The following is a 21,416-nucleotide window of genomic DNA, read 5'->3' as shown; positions in this document are numbered from 1 at the left end:
TTGGTCTGTCAGTTAGCAATCAGAGATTTAATTGAATAACATGTCAAGTATTTTAAACTGTTTACCAATGTAAATAGAATCCAGCACTATAGTAATGGTAATAAGCTAAGGTGCTTTCACTGAATTCCAAGCAGATTTGAACACGACCTTCATTTTAAGCTCCTACCACATCAGATTCAGATCAAACAGCTATGATTACATCTACAGAGCTTGGCGATTACTCCTATGATTTGATGCTTTATTTGCCATCGGTTCACTCTCTCAAACACAGGTAACGGGTAACCAGTTTGCTTTAGGCCACCTTGTGCATGAGTGCGTAAAGAGAAGGAGAGGAAAGGAGGAGAAGCCCCTCCTCGGCATGCGCTGGGTGAGTTCCAAGCACAGCTGTACTCTTTTCTCTTCTCCCTTTTACCACCTCTGGGCACTGGTTTCCCAGCAGAAGGTGTGAAAGCAGCAAGAAGGGGGGTCATGGCCCCATCCAAGCTGAAGGAGCTTGCCACTACCAGACCAGCACCTTGAGCAGGTGATGCTTTAGTAATGCAAAATGTACCCTCCTGTCTTAGTTGCAGTGAGTGCATTTTTTTCAACAAGATCCAGGTGCCTGCAATGTAGATGTTTCCATCTGACCTGCTTGTTTATGCTCCCATAACAGCCAAGTAAAGGCAGAAGTTCTTCTCTCTGTACCACTGTTCTCATCCTAAAATAGATGTCTGGAAGCGATCAGTTATACCAGGCTGTACAGGTATCTATTTCATCCAGTGATTTTAAAGGTTCTCAGATGGAAACATCTACACTGCAGAAACCAAAGTTAGGAGAAGTGAATCCCAGCCTGCAAGCCTCCAAGCTCTCCTTAGGAAGATGAACACTGCCTCCAATGCGTATACTAGGGAGTACCTGGTCCTTGTTTCAGTAGACAGATCACGTGTGCAATATAAAATGATTATGGCATTTTTAACCATCTGCACCCTTGCTTACAAAATCTTCTAGCATATTCCTTATCATAGTTTAAGCTGTTACATTACCCTAGCACACCTGAGATGTAATAGCACTGTGCTGGGTGTTGTACAAATTCACAATCCCTGCGTCAAATTGCTGCTAGCTTAAGAAAAAACAGATGAGAAAATAGGCAGATTGATGTGGGAGTATACAGATACAATAAGGCAACATTAGTCATCACAGTAGGCAGTTGTCTTAGCACACTACTGACCTAGCTGCTGCCGAGCTTTTGGGCAGCATTATGGCAAAGGACAGTTTTAAAGAAGGCAAGGAAGAAGACAGAAAGACTGCTCTGTAGAGGTCTGTGGAGAAAAACCACACAAGTGTTAATCTGAAAACGTAGCAAATGGGTGATGGGAGCTCGTACCAGAGGCAGGGAGAATGGAGGAACCATCTGTGCACTGAGGGACTGAGGAGACTGGCAAAGATCTTGAAAGAGAAGAAAAGCAGCCTCTAGTTGACGCAACCTATAGCAGCCTACAGTTGACGTAACAGAAAAGAAGGAATTAAACCAGAGATTCATTCCTTCTCTATTTTTGTGCAGACCTCTTCAATCTAAGATAACACTTCTTTTTTAATGCACCCTAAAATGGGATGTAACAATGTAAAAGAGAACTACAGCTTGTTTATGTATTTTACAGCTGTATATAGTTCATTAAACTGAACACAGACTATTTATTCTACCAAGTTAAGCACTCGGCTCAGAGAATGTCCTTATTAAAGCTGTACGTTTGGCCTTTACTGACTATGGAGCACTTATACTGTTTTCAAATAGTACATAAAATACAAAGTTCTTCCCTAGATCTTTAGACGTAGGAAACATACACAGCATTTCTAAGCTTCTCCTTTTTCTTGATATGTATGTAGTGTGTTTTTCCGCCGTGGCTTTGTTCAGCATATATTTGGCAGTTTAAAAATATAATTCTTCTTTGTTTAAGAAAACATGTATTAAAATCGTGAAATACTCAGACATTATAATTATCCTATTCAAAAAAGAAATTACTTAGATGCAATGCAGAGGACCAAGTAGTTAACAATGAAGCTAAATTAGCTACACAAGCACATGCAATGCAGCCCTCCTTACGTACAACCTAGGGTTGAAGCAATTATTCACAAAATCTTAACTACAACCTGAGGTTGGCCTAAATATCAGCATTTTTCCATTCTTAACAGTTAGCTGTTTTTTTTTTTCCCACTTCTACTCTTTACTGTTGATACACAGCATACCATACAAGCCTAATACACACGACTTTTCATTCTACATCTCTGGACTGTTTTTATGATATACCTGATACTACTGAGTGAAGTATGTTTTCTTCAAAGACAGCTTACCAATTTTCTGCTTTCATGCTGCCACTCACCACTTTTTTTCCTTCCGTGGCTTTTTTTGAAAGGCTTTTTTTTCAACATGGCATTTCAGAGATTCAGCCTACGGAGCAGCACCCCTCTGTACTGGTGCAGGGGAGAAAAGCCAGCTGCCATAGAAAACACTTTAGGGAATTTATAACCCTTGATTGAAGATTGCAAAGTGCTATAAAAATACTTCACCATTTAAGAAACAGTAAAACTCTATAGCAATAGGGACTGCTCCCCATATTAACTTATCCACAGAAGAAAAGAATTAGGACCTTAAAGGCAATTTTGAGAATAAACCATGTACTTACATATAGCAACAATGGCTTTGGACTCATACTCTTACATACAAGCAGTGACCAGATATTCACTACTGCAGAGGCTTGAAACTACTTCATCCTGTTTTCTTTCTACATGAAGTAGGGAAGGGACCAACATCTACTCAGAGCCCATCTTCGTCTTCACTTCCACCAAGCTGCTATTTCTCCCTTGCTATGTAATGTTCAATTACACAAACTACAAAATTAACTATTGAATCCACATGTAGGCTGCTTTTAAGTTGATCCTTATATTTTTCCTGCTTTTGGAGTCTATGTAAGGTTTTTTTTTTTTTTTTTTTTTTTTAATGTAAAAGTTATATCTTTTATGTTGAAGGAGCCATGTACAGTGGAGTAAAAACACACTGTGTTTACTGATGGAGATTAATTTACAGTTTTCAGTTTTCATATCCTGGATGTGTTGGTTATAAGCCTGTTTGGGTAAACAATAAAAGGTATAGGGAGAATCAGCATCACTTCTTTTAGAGGAGCACAGAAAAATGACTACGCATTAAAATTCTGGTGTGTGAAATCTTTTTTACTGCAAATAGAGTGTTAAACATTGAACCAAATAATGCTTCCCCCTGTCATTTTTAGTACATTGCCTAACTGATACTATTATAGGATGGGTAATGTCCTTTTCTTTTGCTTTTAAACTTGATCTTTCTGCTGTGTACTCCCACATGTTACTTTAAAGTGTTCTTCTGCATCTTACAGTTGAGCACGCCATTGTTTGGTGTGTTTGTTTCAGAAACAAGTACACTTGTGTGACTGCTTTTATCTCCAGTGACGATCTACGACATACCTGCTTGGATTTGGTCCTATTTTCTAAACTCTCTGACATCTCAGATTTTACTTTATCCTCCGCTCTTTATAATCCCTGTTAGCGGTAGGTTTGATAAGTGTAAGATTCAGCTCATATCACAGGTCATTTACAAAGACATCAGATATCACTGCCGCTAACTTGCTATGCTCTGAAACGTTTCCCAGGCTAGCTTTGTTAGGACCAGTTCATTTCTGCTCTAAATATAAGGCTCAGACAGTGGTTGAAGTGAAAGGAAAAAAGAGAGACTGAAAGCAGTCTTTTCTCCATTATTGCCCCATTCAAGCAAAAGAACATTTTTGATTTAAGAAATTTTATTCACATTCTGGGATTAGACTGCTGACAGTACAAATATTGCTGATTAGCAAAGATACCCATATCTGTTCCTCTGTGTGCAGCTATTTAAGATTCAGCTTAATTAATAAATCATTTTAATAGTACGAGAAGTGGTTAAGCATTGAAACAGAAATAATAAAGAGAAATTCTTAATGCAGAATTCTGTTATACTAAGGATGGCATTCCACGATTAAACTCTTTTACCACCTCTTTGAAAGGTCCTACCCACAATGAAAACCATAATAAAGTCAAGGTCTTATAATAATAAAATTGCCCAATAAACTGCATAAGTAACTAAAAAGCAAAATAATATTTCAGCCTAGAAAACATGTTTACGTAAAATCTGGTAAACTGACCACCAGCCTACTCTCAGTTAATGTGCAATTTTTCCCCACCTATTATACATGTCACATATATACATATAAAACACGTTTCTACATCATCAAAAATGTATTTCTTTTGAGAATCTTAGCTTCTCCCAGTCCATAAACAACCCGCAACCCTTAGCACTGTGTGTAATTAATTCTAGGAAGGTAACAGATAGGAAGTAAATGGAGCATGACCCTATTTAACTTCAGCATATACAGGGACTTGTATGGGCTACCAAGAGCATAGAAGGTTTTTCAAGTTTTGCTTACTATGACTAAGAACCAAGGGACTTTCTGCACTGTTTCTTTCCCCTGTATGCATGGGTAATAGCAGCCCTTTTCTTGACATACACGGGTTAAAAAAGACGATAAAGAAACTGCTTATGCAACAACTAAATCCATTACCCTAGGTGAAAATAACATTACTAAGGTTACAAAGCCAATCTGTAAGGGCATGTGGAATGTTCATTCATGTCAGATCAAGGACCTTTGCACTTCAAAGGGAATCATAAGTAACAGAGAGAGCAATAAACAAAACCCACAGCAAGCAATAACAGAGATTATAGTAAGGACTAAAGCTCTCCAGTCACTAATTGATGGTCCATTAAGAAACTACAGGCATAGCTCTGGAGATCACCGATCTGGACTTTGTAACATAAGAAGGGGTAAAAAGATAAACTGGGTTATGGATACACAAGGAGGGCCTGTGGGACGATGCATAATTTATTAAGGAATGTTTAGGAGAAAGGCAAAAAGAGAGAAAAAGGGGGAATGGGGAGGAAAGAGGGGAGAATAGAGGAGAAAGGCTAAAAGGGGGCAGTCACATGTAAGCAGCCACAAGTCAGACCAGTTATCTAACTGAACTCTGCCCCTGATCCCCACACTCCATCCCATTTTCTAATGAATCCTTTTAAACTATCTTTGCATGTAAATCTCATTCTCTATCCCCTGCATGAGTGCTGCAAATTCCAGATACCCTCTGATGCAGAAGCTAGAGCAAGTGAACTAAGAACCAGCCACTGGAGACAGACCTTGGGTAACAGCAGCCTCCACATTTGTGGTGCCAGTCACTGGACTGAGCAAGGGTCTCAGCACCAGAAACCAGGGGGAACAGTATTTTTATTTTCTCCTAGTCTGATTTGTGTGTCTGTGTACATGTACAAAGCTTCAAGCTGGACTACTCAGTGAGTAGGAGGCTCAGGGTCTGGGCAGAGAGGCCGAGGCCAGGCTGATAGTGGAAGGATCAGAGTGTTTGTGTGACGGGTGTGAATGTGTGCATCTGTTGGATGGAGTGCATCAGGTTGGACTAGCCTGAGGACCGGGAGACCCAAAGATCAGGTGAGAGGGCCCAGGATTCAGGCAGGGATATCAGACAGGCTGAGTGCTCGTGCTGACATTCGAGGGATCCGCGAATGTGAGTATGCCTATGCATCTAGAAAGTGAAGGTATGTGTGTTTTCACGTGAGCTTTGGTTATAACAGAGCAGAGAAGACGATTGTCTGTACTTAGATTTTATGTGAGGCCTGGCAGGGTTACTCATGAGTGTTGTTAAAGATGGTGCCCTGACTGTTGCAGTCTGTCAGTCAGAAACACGAGAACTGCAGGTGCATCCATCGTTGTGAGACGGAGGGACTGAGGGACATCCAGGTCTCCAGGCGCACCAGGTTGGGCTCCAGCAGACAAGGAGCAGGAATCAAATCCCCAGGTCCTGGAGCCCATCAAAGGCACCAGCCTTATAGCATCCCTTAACATAGTACCTCAAGTATCAGGAAATGCAGGAACTACAGTTGTTTGCACAGTCCTAATTCTACCTGTTTTGGACTTGTGTTTTATGATACTGTCTTTAATTACACAGTTTCATTTATTTTTTTCATTTTCACTGTATGGGATAAATGATGCTTACCTAATGAGCTGCTATATGCCCTTTTTGTGTGGTTACGAGGCCTCACTGCACAACATTCACACCTCAGTCTGAGGATGAGGTGATTCATTTCCTGTGGGGTCTGTCAATAGGGTACCTAGGTGCTCACATTCAAGTGACATTTTCTTTATTCTCCAGCTGCGGGGCTGAGGCACACAGCAGCTCAGTGAAAAACCACAGCTACAATTCAGTGCTTATGTGTTAGCAAGTCAGGAACTTCACAACGGGGAATATGCTGTTAGTTTCCTCTGTGTGAGGCCTGGTTTAGATATCTTTCCTAACAGATACAAACCTAACTCAAGTTCTCCAGGGTTGCACGCACCTGACTTAGCCATAACACCATTTTTTCTGTACCTGCTATCCTTTGGCATGACCCTTCTATTTTTTTTCCAACTAATGAAAAAGAGGTATGGTTGTATATACATAAGTATCACTAAAACAGTGCCTTACAATAGGATATACCAGGCAACAGAATAAAAAGACAAAGCAAAAAACATGCTGTATTTATACAGTACTTGCCAGTAGTATATCTCCAAGCACATGTTGGCAAAGATAAATATTTTTGTCCCCATTGTACTGATGAGGAAACCGAGACACTAGGACATGAAACAGCTTCCCCTGTATCACCTATCAGGTAAATGACTCAGCCAAGAGAAGAGTCCCTCGCTTACAAAGCATTTTTTTTCAGGGTTCAAAATCATTTTACAACTATGCCATGGATATTATCTATTGTATCATCTACACAAAGATAAATGCTAGTGCAGAAGGACAGCACAGTAATCAGTAAGAGAACCCAGTTCTGTAGTTCTGCAGTCAGTGAAGCCCACAAAATCGTAACACACTGGGTAATGGAATTGTTCTGAAAAGCTCCTGTATAATTCCAAAGAGTACCTACATGATGCAGATGTAGAAATTTATAGACTTCCATAATTCATCAGTTTATTCAGCAAAAATACAGTCCTCAGATGCATTTTTGCTTCAATTTAATAAATATAAAAATACATATAAAAATACAATATTTTTGTGTTTCAGGTAGACAGATATATATCACATAAACAAGAAAAGTCAAGATATAAAACTTCCAGAAAGGAACTATCAATTAATAAACATAAAAAATTACTGTACCTCTTAAACAAAATACTTGTTACAAACTTAATCATTTCAGATAAGGCCCATATCCCAAAGTGAAATATACACACTCATCCAGCTGGAGATTCAGGCCATACAGCATATGTGTAATTCTTGACCAAGAACAAAAATCATATGTAGTTGTACCCTGTTTATTGTCTTCTGGAGTTTTTAACAACAAAAAATACTTAATTTACCTGAAGATGTAGAATGTATATTGACACTGCTCTTCCTGAATAATTGCTACTTGGTTAAGAGCTTGTATATTACATTTTAACCCTGCACATATGGGCCCAGGCAAGGCTTTATTTCCTGTTCCTCACAGGAAGGATATCTGTAATCCAGTAGTGAAACAGAGTAATGACTGTCTTGGTATGATCTGAAACAAAGAAAAAATATTTATCCTGAAATATCTCCATAACATTTCTGAACATTAAAGAAAAACAGTTATGTGAACATCTGTTTCCATTTGCTATCATTATTTCTATAATAACAATACAGACACTGGAGCTTAAAGGCTAATATATATGAATTTTTCGATAAACAGGTGCATTTTCTTGAAGGAGGTCAGTTATTTGTATGAGATACAATTTTGGTTCTTTATTATTGAATGCTTCATTTATTATGGTTCATTAATTCAGAAGAAAGGATTTAAATGATCTGACCATATGGGTAAGGCTAAAAGAGTGCAATCTCCTCCATTTCTTTCTTTCTGGAGAGTAATTTCACACATTATTATTTACATTACAGTAGCACCTAGAAGTCCAAGTTGTGAATAAGTTTTCCATTAAATCACATTTAGATAGCTGTATTAAAGCTCACAAATTCCCATCTTAATTCAGGGTTTATCTATTTAACTTTATTTATTTTTAATGATAGGAATTTCTATGGTACTTATCACACAATATCACATTTAAGATGATTCTATAATGTTATGCTAATACAACTTTCACATTTAATTTCCTTTTCTTTGAATGCTCATTCAAAAAAAAAAAAAGTTAAATTTAATCATTTTAGGGCTTCTGTGTATCCGTATTGGCGCACAGTAACTCTATTACTTCTGGTCTGTGAAATGTATCCCCACACACAAAGGAGACATATATAAAGGACAAATCTCCAAAAAATTACAGTTAAAAGAAGCTTCTAGCTCATTGGTGAGTGATAATTTCCTAGGCAACACGGGAAGAGTATATTTGAGACCTGACACTAACCAACAAAGGGAAAATGTTAGTAGATAATGGAATGACGATGAGTAGAAACCAAATGAGTTCATAAATTAGGAGATAATGACATATTTTTTAAAATTAGGTGATCACCTATGCTTTAATAATTCATGTGAAATGAGAATTAAGTAGCCCTCATTTCAAAGCTATCGTTTCCAACCAGCAAATGGAGCATTACTTCCAGGTACAGCTCTTTGCTTTTGCCCACTGCACTGTGCAGGATCACGAAGGCATCTGGCCACCTGGTTTCTGAGAGAGGCCAGCAAAGCTCCCATCACTAGAAATGTGTGTCTGTTTGACTTGTTAAGCTTTCTGTTCCCTGCATTTAGAGAGAACTGTAGGTGGAGCTACATGTTTTTCATTAAAGACTACAAAATACATGGAAATAGCAATAGGACATCGTTCCTTTTTTAAAACCTGAGAACAACGAAACTTTAGCTAACCATTTGCAAACAAAATTTGTTGATCACCTTCAATTTTGTACGATCACTGAAGTACAAGCTGCTATGCAGTCTCCCATTTATGAGGTGATGACTAGACAGATCAACCAGTGTCTCTTAATCATAAGGATTCTTGCTCTTTTCAAGCATGTTTTTCCTCTTGGATGAAGGGCTAAATATAATACATAACTGTTGATCATCTGTTTCAACTTCTTTGGCAATTTACTCTTCCTGAAGAAGTTTTCTGACCCAACTTCTTATACCTTTATTTGACATGGCAAATAGTGAGATCTAAGAGCTGAAGATAAACAGAAACTTTGATTTTATTTAATTGTTGCTTTCTTCTTTTGATTGAACCCTGTTTCCAAATCTAAATAACATGCTAGGATGCATGAAGGAAGTTCTAAAGCATGCTCTTGAAGCAGTGGTTTTACAACTTGTGGCCTTCTGCAGACCTTAGGCAGTCCACAGCCTTACTCTAAAGCAGTAAAAAGTACTGTGAAAAGTAACTCAGAAAAACAAGGCTGCCACCAGTAGGCATCACCTTGCTAAATGGAATTTGGTACAATCAATGAAAAATTAAAAAAAAAAAAAAAGTTATAAAATGGTATGTTTACTTAGTAGTTTACTAATGGAGAATGTGTATTTATATGAGAAAGACAGATACCTTCTCAGTGTTTTTTCCTAACACTTTTCCTTCATTGAAGTAAATTAAAAACTGGACAAAACATAGCACCCATTATTCTTTCTTTGATGCCGGCACCTTAAGTAGAATCATAGCTAGAGAAAAAGGGTTAACATACTGCTTCCTGAACTACAGGAAATAAAATGGGTTCATTTTGTAAACATAATACACCCTGCTAAAATTAAGAAAAATTGTTTTATTTTCATTATGTTAAGGAGGAATAACCTTTCCTTCTGGGACATCATGTCCCAGTAAAAATAGTCTAAACCAGAAAAAAGGCACACAATCTTGTTAAAAAAAAAAAAAAAAGATTTCTATGATGTAGTCTACATTTTTATCTTCATAAACAGTCCTACTCTGCATTTCTATTACAAGAACTTGAATTTGCTGAGACAACAAGTTTTTATAACTGACTATCACCTGCTCATTAGGAATGAAATCTAAAATTTTAGGAACTGGGCAAGACAATCTATTATTGAGACAAAGATAGTAAAAATAAACATATAATTAAAAGGCTAATTCAAGGTAAAATTTCATAGCATTATATTCTCATTCACTGAAATTCCTCCGTTACAAATAGGATGTATTGTTAAACTCTGCTGAGCTAAATTAATATCTAGCAGGTGTTCAATTATCCTTTAATAATTCATAGCAATATATTTTCTTCTCACATTGTTGTACCTCATGAATATCAAATCAACTAAGTTACACCACTGTGAACCTGGCATGAGATTAGATTAGAGCCTGGAGTGACAACAGTTACTAGGAAAAAAATCAACAGGAAGAGTAAACAGTTTCAGGCTGTACCATCAGAAACATAAATGAATTTAAAAACATCACTCAGAAAATTGTTTTCTGCTTTTTCAAGTGACAAAGACATCCACCTGAAAATCAGGGTAGTTGCATGGATGTGTTTCTAATTTGTTTCTGTTTTTTCTTCTCTCTGCAATTTGACATTTCTGGTATATAAAAGGAAACAGCAGCTTGCCTGAAGGCTGCAAAACCAACAGATTTCCTACTGTATTCAGTAGAATTTGGATAAGGCCTGTAAGAAATATCAGGAATGTGGTCACTTCAACAGCTCCACTTTGATTTAATCAATAGAAGCTGAATTAGGTCATTTAATAAAAGGCCAATTACCACTACCACTATTCCTGCTGAGTCCTGCTTAGTTTGCAAGTGTGTATTAAATCCAGAGAGACTATCTGATAAGAATTAATGTCACAGAATCTAGTCTTGAAATTGATGATTGAATGCAAGATGGATTTTGTTCCATGCATACCTGGATACTTCGTATCTATCAGAACCTGGAGGGCTGTCACAGAACTTTTTTACATCTTGAAGAATCCATATTTAACTGTTTAAAAGTGTCCATTTCAAAATTTATCAGCTATGAGCTCTGCAGGCAGGAATTCCCTCTTTTCTGTATTATAACAAAACACAGCATACAGTGTGCTCCAATCTTGACTGTGATCTTTGGCCACTATCATGCTGTAAATTATTTAATGATGTTGTGAACAGCAATCTCTTCTTTGAATGTTATTGCTAAGCATCTGAGAGCTATGATCTTATTTACTCTGTTACCACACTACTACCATTTGAGTCATTACTTTTAAAAGAACTTAGAGGATGATCTGAAACGGTTGAGATTCTCTTGTGCCATAGCAAGTGCTCTCAGCTCTGATTAAATTCCTTGGGAGGCAAGAAAATTCAGCACATCTTGTAGATTTGGCTGCTGCCACCAACAAATGTACTAATGACAAGTATGAATGAGCATTTAAATATCAACTGCTTCAAAAATGAATTGTTATGGACCTTGTACGGGTTACGTGCTCATCTCACAATCACTTGAGCAACTATTAACTGTCCAAGAAGAAATCTTACTAAAATTACAAGGGATATAATAGAGAACAAAAGGAACACGAGTGGAATCAGACTTGGGCCTCAGGGATGAAAGGGTTTAGTAATGTAATATTTTTTCTTTTTATAAATGACATTATTATGTTATTTATTATAGAGACTTTGCTTTTTTACATAATTAACAGTGTTTTTAGCAACTTAAAACTGACATTTATATTTAAACAATAACAAACCAGTAAAGCAAAATTAGCAAGCAAAATCTATATGTTGAAGAAGCCATGTAGGTAACAAAAAATGAAATGAAATAATGGGCTTTACTGATTCATATGCATGTAAAATACATCTTAAACTGGATGACTGAAAACTCCAAGATAAACATGTTAATTTCAATTATTTAAAAAGATTATAAAGACAGCATATTAAAATATGCTTTAAACATGACTAAATATTAAAACAATTCAGACTATAAAAAAAAAAGTGTTTTAAGAACCTTAATCATCTTGTACTCTGCAGTCATTGCAGAAAATGAAGTTTCTGTACTTGTAATTCCCTGTTTCTTGTTTGGTTATTATTATATTTTCTGTGGGAAATATGCTTTCAGATATTGTATAAACACATATTTACCACTTTTACCACAATTATTTACAGCTTCCCTATACAAACCTCTGACAAATCTGAATTTTAATCCACACAAAAAAGAACATCAGTGAATGATCATGCCTGAATGGTACATACCAGGAGGCATCATGGAATGTTCTTGGAATTGTTTCAAAGCATCATTCAGTCTGTCAATATCCTGTAGCAATACAAGGGATTTCAGCTGATGTAGATGGGTCACATCTGAGGCAGATATGTTGCGAGATTCAAGATGTTGTAAAAGTTCTTGAGTAGTTGCTGAATTTACAGCAGAATCCGTGCATTTTGATTTATCTGGAAAACAATGGGAAAACACATTAAAAACATTCAACATGTATGGAGAATTTTCAAAGATAGTGCCTTCCTTTTTAGTATAACTTACAATCAGACATCATGTACTAAAGAGCAGTCTGTTCATTTTTTCATTAATTATTTAAGCAATGATAAGGGGAAAATACCAAATTCAAAAAGTAAAAAGGACAATAGAATTCATCATGACACAAATGCAAGAGGAATCTAAATTTGGTATGACGACGAGACTGTACAGTAGACAAAAGACTTTTGCTTCTTATACAGTACATATTACAAAAATCCACACGTGGAGACAGGAAACAATTGTGTGGAGCTAATGCAAAGCACTTCTGGAGGCATCCAATTACCTTGTTACTGTACTTTAATGTTTTTATTTTACAAGCGGATATTACAGCATGTGACACAGCAGAGAAGGACACACTTTGTTTCTATGGTGCTAAAGCACAAATTAATTCTCCCATTCCAGTAACAATGGAACATCTCTTTAACCAGACTCCCTTTATAAGTTATAATATTTATAAGTTATAATCTTTTTTTTTTTTTTAACCAGCAAACCAAGTGATAAGAATAGATTTTTCCCGATTCAGCTTTCTGACATAAGCACAAGAAGTATAATCCAATGTGACCACTTGAAAACCCTGCTAAAAGCAATGGCTTCCAATTTTGTCTAAAAAAAAAAGGGGGAGTGTTAAAGTCACTCAACTAGAAAAGGCAAACAGCATGATGCCAGAGCTATATTTAAACTAGGACTTGCCTAACAAGAAAGTTAGTCACACTGATTTGAGGATGTGAGATCTTACCAGCAGATGGCCCAACCTTCTGATCTGCAGGTTTGACAGCAGGGCGAGTCAGTCCGTCTGCCACTGCTAAAACCTGAACTTGATGTCCTGGGAAGCCGGGCAGCTAAATAATTTTTATTTAAATTCTACATGTGACACAGCTGTGGACAATCGACCAGTTTTCTGTTCTGGACCACGTGTTAACAACAGAATGGTTAACTGAGTTTACAGTTTTACTCCGATACTCCGGATTTACACTACAACAACTGTAAAAAGCAGTGTAGTTTACGTTTACTTAGCTATACACTGAAGTAGTAAGATCCTTGTTTCTGGTGATGGAAGTACATTAGCCAGAAAGTAGGATGGCTTTCAAATGCTAGACAGTGTATGAAGACCTGACACAGTGGAAATATTGTAACAGTAAGCATAGAAAATTCTGTATATAAATCTTAAGAAAAACAAATGAAAATGCTGATGTCACCCTAAGAGGGTTTTTAAAGTAATTCTGTAATCTAGAGATGAATTTTATGGGAGTAGGGGCTGACAGCTCTGACTGAAGATGGACTCATACAGGTAGGTAAGCTGTTTAATCTTCATGTAGCTCCACAAAGACAGTCAAGGCCATGCACTTTGAAAATATTTTCACTGCTTTTTTCCAGTTTTACAAGGCAGTTATCATTTTAAAGCTATGTTCTGAGCTGAACAACTAAAGAATGCTTTATCTTGCGTTTAAGATAGAACATTTAATTCTAGATGATACCAGCACAAGCTGGTATATGTACAGATAATTTTAATTATCATTAAAACATCATTATTTCTGGAAGGCATTCATGACATAAGCACCATACAAACAGCTGTTTTGGAGGGCAACAGAAAAACATACTTAGCTACAACAATATGAATTTCCCCGATTTTAGTGTCCAGAATGAGCATTCAATAGGCCATTAGGGAAAATATCCATGTAATCCTATTTAAAGTGCTATGTAATGTGCATTGAACATCAGATGACATTCATCTCATTCACAAGTACTTTATGCCAATACCCTTTCCCAATGCCAACAGTATCTTCCTCTTTCCTCTTGGATGCAGTCTGTCTAGATTTCATTGTACATTACAAATAAATCTCCCCCTGGGAAGGAGAGCTTTTCAAAAAGTAGGTTGGTTCAGAGATAGCAAGCATGAAAGTAGTTTAGAATAGCAATTATTGCCCTCATTTGGAGCTTTTTGAAAGGAAGTAACCCTTCTGGATGTTTGCTTTCAGAGAAAAGAAGAATTTGGTGCATTTAAACCACTACACTTACCCAAGCACACTGAAATGTTTTAAAAATGAGAAAGGAATATTATGTGCATTTTCAAAGACGGAGAAACAAAGACCACAGTTTTCTACATTGATGTGGATGCTTTAATGTACACACCAGGACATGGGACAAATGCTAAGCATCTGCATCTCTTACAAATTCAAAAGATAATTCTCTGGTAGATTTGGACCATTCTACAGAAATAAGAACCAGACACCTATTTTCCTCAACATGCTAATACTTAAAAAAAAAAAAAAAGGAGAAAATGATACATACTGTCAGCAAAATAAATTTGTTGTGTTGCCTGCAAGAAATCCAGGATGCTATCTGCCTTTTCATCTATGTCTTTTAAGCCTGCTGCTCCTTCTCTGTTGTTTTTGTCAGGCTGATATGTAAAATCCACACCAGTATTTTTTGTTAGCAAGCCAGCTGCTCTCATTTTTTCTTTCTGTCGCTTCTTTTTCATTTTCCTCTTTTTGTTTTTGCTTATTTTGGGGCTGTCTATCTGCTGCAGCTGTAAATTATCTTGAACAAGAGTCTCTTGCATTCCGGATTCTGTTTGTTCTCCATGCAGACTTTCAGAGTTTTGCAAACTGCTCTTTTGTTTCTTCCTTCGAATGCGTTTTCTTTTGGTTTGTCCTTGATACTCCTCTGCAGATTCAAAAGAGAAATGATAGTTGTAAATAAGAAGATCTGTAATAAGCATTTTGGAACTGCATACAATGAAATATTACTCCCTTCAAACTCCGGGACGTCTGAGTGGCTCTAACCTTACTTTTATGATTAGAATGCCTTTCAGTGCTACAATGTCAAAGCCAACTTTTGTGAATGCAGAGAGTAAGAAAAGTTCTTTTCCCTTCTGCTTTCAGAAAAGACTGTACTGTCCTTTGTGCTATATACTTTACATCACATTTACTCTCTTAAGGCAGATACTGTGGTTCTACGCAGAGAGTGAGGTCAAAAGCATTACCAAGGCAAAAAACAATATGGGCATGCTGGGGGACATGGGATGAGGAGCTCCCCCAAGAGGTCCACACAACCAGTTGGTAGATTGACCAAGAAGGCAAGAATGCAAATAATTCACAACAAAAGACTGATGCGTTCCTCCATGGTAGTTCTGTGCCTTAAAAACACCACTCATCCGTTTCTGACTCTTCTACTTTCTCCTCCTTAAACATCATTTCCCTTTGGGATACCTTCCTGCTAGCTCAGCTTTGGACATCAGCTTTATAGGTAAAGCACGCAGGGCATCAGTGACCTTGGCAAGTAATCTCTGATCTCTTTAGCAGCCTGTCTTGGTTCTGCCATTCCCTTGTTATATTATAATTTCCTTACGAGCTAATTCTTCAAAAGGCTCAAATGTCAAGGGAAGGAAGTCCCTCTTGCTCTCCAAGACAGCTTTCATGTTGCTCTGTTCAGATCTTATCACCGTGCACAAAGCCAGAACTCTGAAGTCATCTCTGACCCTGAACTGACTTGCTCCCACACACACTCTCCTGTGAATGTAAGCCTTCCTGGCACCAGCAAGGGAAGACTGCCAGAATCCATCTTGCCTTTGACTGCACTGCTGCAGAAATCTGTATTTATGCCTATAATAATTTCCTGTCTAATTAACTGAAATCCCCTCTTCCATAGTCTAACGAAACCCTCACACATTTAATCCTGGAGCCCCGAGAGCCAATGTTCTTCCAAAGCCTTGCTGCAGAAGGTTCAGCCATTTATCCTTCCCTCAACCTCTGCCTGCACATTTCTAAATTTTTTTACAATGTGCTGAGCCCAGTGGGCTTTTTTTCCTGGTTTTATGCCATTCTCTCAGGGTCAAGGATCTTTGCTTGCCCAACGTCGGAGTCATGCAGCAGACACCTGTAGCCCATCTCCTGTTTCCAAATGCTCTGCAGTGTCCTGAACTGCCTCTGACATCCTCAGCGTGCTCGGCTTCCTCATCACTCCTCCCCCTCCAGTCTTTGCCTCTATTTTCTCCAGAGTCGGAGGCCCTCTCTTTCATTTCTGTTTCTTTTTCTGTCTTGAACTCTGTCAGCTCTGAGCCACTTTCTCTCTTTAAATATCGCTACAAGACTTTTAGTTCTTTAGCTGACAGATGACTCACCGCAAAGCAATTTTCCATACTTTCTATGAAGAAGGCTGTGTAAAAATAAATCCGCTGTATTGTAATTGAACACCACAGCGTGCTAATGACACACCAAACGTCACCTTGTACCCACAGCGTGGAATGTTTTGCACGCATGGTATTTGAGCTAAATATCTTTATACATGATTTGGGCATATGGGATGTGGGAAAGATAACGGCTGTGCAGTCCTGTAGGAACGAAATATCAGAACCGAAGGCAGATATGAATGGTGAAAGATAACATAAACAAAACATCGGTGCTTCATCTTAAGATCTCCTTTGGAATTGCACGGGAGTGTTTTTGTTCCAGTAGGTGAATTCCCCTATGAACACGGATCCGTTGTTCCTCCTTAAAATCTCTCATCCCTTGATGAACCTGAACACGCAGTCTGCTAACACAGCTACTCTAATTCGTGCTCTCAGCAAAGTGGCCCAACATGCCTTTTAAGCATTGAAGATCCAGTAAATCACAGCAAAACTAAGGCACGTTGTGCAGTCAAGCACCCTCTGTTGGTTTGAAACCACTTAAAAAGATGGTACACAAGGGAGAAGAGGGCTTAAGATAATTGAAGTTTTGAGTCAAATCCAGAAGTTTCCTTATCCATGCTAGCTCAGGACAGCAGAAGGTCTCAGAGGGGGTGAAGCTGTCAAAATGTAGAATGAATTTACTCTTCCCATATATATGTTATTAAGATAAATGCCTGATTGAAAGGAAATCAGAACCGTGCTGAGCTTCCTCCAACACAGGAGACAAATCAAATCCAAGACATTACCTGGTTCTCTTTAGGAGTTAACCTGGCAGTCCTCTAGCAGGTTGTTTTTGACATTCTTTCCTCTATATATCACTTATATTTCCAATATATCATAACATCTCTTCAGTAAGACTGAAATTTTGCCTCAGTTATTCCAGGATCCTCCCTGTTGGACAGTCAGCAGATTTCAGCCTCAACTACTACCCCCTGTGTGGGAACTAATAGTGATTTGGCATCAGGAACAGATACAATTAGATGCTGATAAATGCAAAACAATGCACAGAAAGGGGATTAATTTGGACAACTCGTGGCTACGGTCAGAGTGACCTGTTATCAATGCAGGAAAAGCAAAACAAAACCCAAGCCTGCTTTCCATGGACCTGGTGTCACTATGAAAACATTTGTTCGGTGAGTATCAGTGATCAAATCAGCAACCACCTTGTTTGCATACCAAAGAAACAGCGTGGAAAATAACAGAAACAATATTACAAAGCTATTAAATAGATCTGTTGTACTCTTCAAGCTTGTCACGCTTTATTTCATAGCATAGTCCCAGCATAAGATGTTGGCAGAAGAGAACATGACTCTCACAGAAGTTACCACAGACATGCCCAAAAGATATCTATTATTTGACTTGAAACAAAGATTAATAAAATGGGCTTTATTTCTGCCTCCTCATGCACAAAGGTGACATCTAATTAATCTGAGCAGTTTCACAAGCAAATAGAAACAAGCAAACACTTAAATTCTGAACAATACAATTAACTCATTGAATTCACGTGTGTGTGGTAAGCACAGAAGCCAAGAGCTTAATGGGATTCACAAAATGGTTGTTTATACAGGCAGCAAGGCTGTAACGGCTATGCTAGCACATGAATAGGAGTTGTAGAAGAAATATAAACCACAATGTTTAAGTCACAGCCCTCAGAGTGACATTAAATGAAATGTTCAGGGGGAGTCACCTCCTGTAACTTGAGCTGTCTGAAAAGTAAATACTTAGTGCGCACTTAGACCTGTGCTCCTGCTAACAAACCGAGAGGCTGGAAGCTTTATCCCTGGAGGTGTTCAAGGCCAGGCTGGATGGGGCTTTGAGCAACCTGGTCTGGTGGGAGGTGTCCCTGCCCATGGCAGGGGGTTGGAACTGGGTGATCTTTAAGGTCTCTTCCAACCCAAGCCATTCTGTGATTCTATGATTCTATGAAGCTTCCTAAAGCAATCTGCCTCATCCTAAACCACCTGGGATAAAAATACACCCTAAAGGTCTGCATCTCTCTCTCCCTTCCTTTCTTAATTACAGAGGAAATGTAGACAGGGAATTTGGACAGGTTGCTTTCATTAACTGAGAAGAATTAGTCTCTTTTACAAAAATTAACAATATGGAAGAAAATGCTTCATAAAAAAAGCCTGTATTTTTTGAATTTTTACTAATGAAAAAAATTCATTGTTCTATGCACAAACCCTTTTGACCGACTCTCTACATTTCTAAGCAGTAGGGAGGGCCTGATAAAATTTCAGGAGGTGTGACTTTGGATGCAATAATTTTTACCATGGACTGTTGAGGCTTGCTGTGTCTAAGAGGCATAACTATAACTACATGGCATGTGTACTACACAAGCAATCTGAATAACATGTTGATTAGATACTTCAGTAACACTGACAGAAACACCAGCTTTTGGACCACGCAAACTATAACCACAACTGTATCGTCAGCTTGTCCTAAATCCACAAGAGCTAATGGTTTGTTTTCTCTCTCTGCTCCATAATGGCCTGTCACCTCTCTCCAAAGAGCCATCTCTGCTCCACAGGTGGCTTAATTTATCACATAATCTCATTATCTAGAGGCAAGTGTCTTTAACCTGCTTAGCCTGGACTTGGTGCCCTTAGTCAGACTGAGCAGAGTAGCTTCCAAACAATGCTTGTGAACATTTTCTAGCCATGGTCATCACAATGGGATAAGCATTCCTTGCAGCCTCGGTAAGAACACTCTCTTCAGGAACTAAGATTTGAAAATACCTGTTTGCATTTTTGTCCTGCCTTATTATTTTTAGCCTTCCCTGATGCAGTTTACCATGCGGCTCCACTGTCACAGTAGTCTGCCGGACAGAATGATGTGGAAGTGGCCCGAAAAATGAAATATAGCACCAGAAGAAAAAGTCATCAACTAACAACTTATCTCATCTGGAGTGAAGCATTTAAAACTCTTCTCCATGCAAACTGCATGTCACTTTAACAGAAGAGGCACAGCTCCATCAATGAACAGACCTGAAATGAAGACTCAGTTTATAAAAACTGCTTCGTACATTTTGATAATGGAAAGTCAGCACATCCAGTTTATATCTCAAAAAAAATATTAAAAATCATGATTTACATTAGGACTTTGAATATGCTGACTTTATTTATTAACTTGTTTTATGTTAGTGAGGTATACCACGTAATTCATCAGGGCAGGCAGGGAGACACAGATATTAAATGCCCTACGGTGAACAAACTGCTGCTGCTGGCTGTATCTCCCACTGAGACTAACCATTAGTATGGGCACATTGCTGGCAGCCACATGATTGAAAAGAGCTTCCTTGAGTTCAGGTGTGTTCTTCCAGTTCCTTCAGACGATGGCAGATGGAAACATTCAGGGAAAGAATCGTGTAAGACAATGAAAAATGGGAGACTATTTGCTTAGGGGCCTGCAAGTCTAAGGTATGCAAAGTTTCATATCATGCCAAACTGCAGTGTTTGGCTTTGAGCATCTGAGAATAAACTGATGATGCTAAGGATTTTTAAGAATCAAGCCCCTAAAAATATTATTAGAACATTCCTAAATTCCTGTAGAACAGCCCAGCAACCCCAACAGCCAAAAAAAATTAAAAAAAAAAAAAAGATAAAGTAGCCTGAGGAAAAGATAGTCAAAGTACATCCTCTGAGCTCCTCTGCAACGTGCTCATCATAACTCAAGTATGGCAGCTGGCTCTCCCGCTCAAGGACCAACTCCCACAGAATGCTTTCCGGACGTTGTTCATGGTAATTTTGTTCTTTTGCTGAGATGAAACAGGATGTTTCTCTCTCCTTATTTTTCATCCAGTTTAAACTTTTCTCCTGTGATATAGTAATGGATTTTCCACGGTGCACCAAGCAGTCAATGCAGAAGAATTTCATTTTGGTTTATGATTTTGCAAGAGAGAAAAAGTGTCATTTTTAGTGCAAATTAAAATATCAGCAGGCTGTAATTTGACCAAGATAGAAAACCTGTAGATAACAAATGCAACAAAATGTAATGGTTCATTATAATAAAAGCAATATTGAAAAGATCTCAGGAGCACAGGACTTCACGTTAATATTTTCAGTCTCTTTTGTGTTATTTTGGAAATCATTTCAACCTGTCATTCCAGATCTGAAACCCCTCCACTTCTAATGGTTTTAGTTAGCTTCAACACTTTTGATGTTGGAGAAAACTGCAAAAGACTGGAAGCTGTTCATTAACGGGACTGTCTTATGTTTGTTCTTTCATACTGCTCTATGTTCTTAAACTCACAAATGAAGGGTTTTTATAAAAATGGGTAAATGCTGCATAAACGCTGCCCGCCACAACAGATTGCTGCCTTTCTGATTTAAAGCAAATCCAGCTAACAGCGATGACAACAATTAATAAAGGCAGATACCACATAGTCTGCAATGGGTTTGTATCCTAAATGCTTACCTGGCTCTATACACAGACGAGTTTCTTTTATTCATAAGCTGTACTGAACTCCTGCCATTAGAGGTCACAACAATTATTGCCTGCTACTGTAACCTGTATCACTCAGTGGCCATACACAGCATTCAAGATACAGTAAACTTCGTATTTATACAGTGGTGTAATGATGTTCATTGTTTAGTACTTTTTACCCTAGTAACTCTTATAATTTTATTTATTTTTGACTGCTACTGAAATCTGAAATGTTCTTTTCAGAGAGTAATTTATCGTACTGCAAAAACTTACTCTTACTTGGCAACAGCCAGGTGAGAACCCATCATATTACAGGCAAATTCGGTTGTTTTTTTCCTAACTGTATCACATGACAACTATC

The 21,416-nt window shown here is 38.0% G+C and overlaps 1 protein-coding gene across 1 annotated transcript in view; it reads right to left on the bottom strand.

Annotated features, from left to right (window-relative positions):
• Positions 1 to 7,036: 7,036 nt before the first annotated feature.
• Positions 7,037 to 21,416, bottom strand: part of ERICH1 (glutamate rich 1) — a 69,157-nt gene continuing 54,777 nt past the window's right edge. The window contains exons 4-6 of the mRNA XM_068678467.1: positions 14,752 to 15,126; positions 12,186 to 12,380; positions 7,037 to 7,621 (exon numbers count right to left, since the gene is read on the bottom strand). Coding sequence (XP_068534568.1) covers positions 7,548 to 7,621; positions 12,186 to 12,380; positions 14,752 to 15,126 — 644 coding nt within the window. The 3' untranslated portion in view covers positions 7,037 to 7,547. The remainder of the gene's footprint in view (positions 7,622 to 12,185; positions 12,381 to 14,751; positions 15,127 to 21,416) is intronic.

The sequence above is a fragment of the Anas acuta genome, chromosome 3 (genome assembly GCF_963932015.1).
Source record: "Anas acuta chromosome 3, bAnaAcu1.1, whole genome shotgun sequence".
In the NCBI taxonomy this organism is placed as follows: Eukaryota; Metazoa; Chordata; class Aves; order Anseriformes; family Anatidae; genus Anas; species Anas acuta.
The sequence above is the reverse complement of the archived record's forward strand: the minus strand, read 5'-3'. Positions and strand labels throughout refer to the sequence as shown.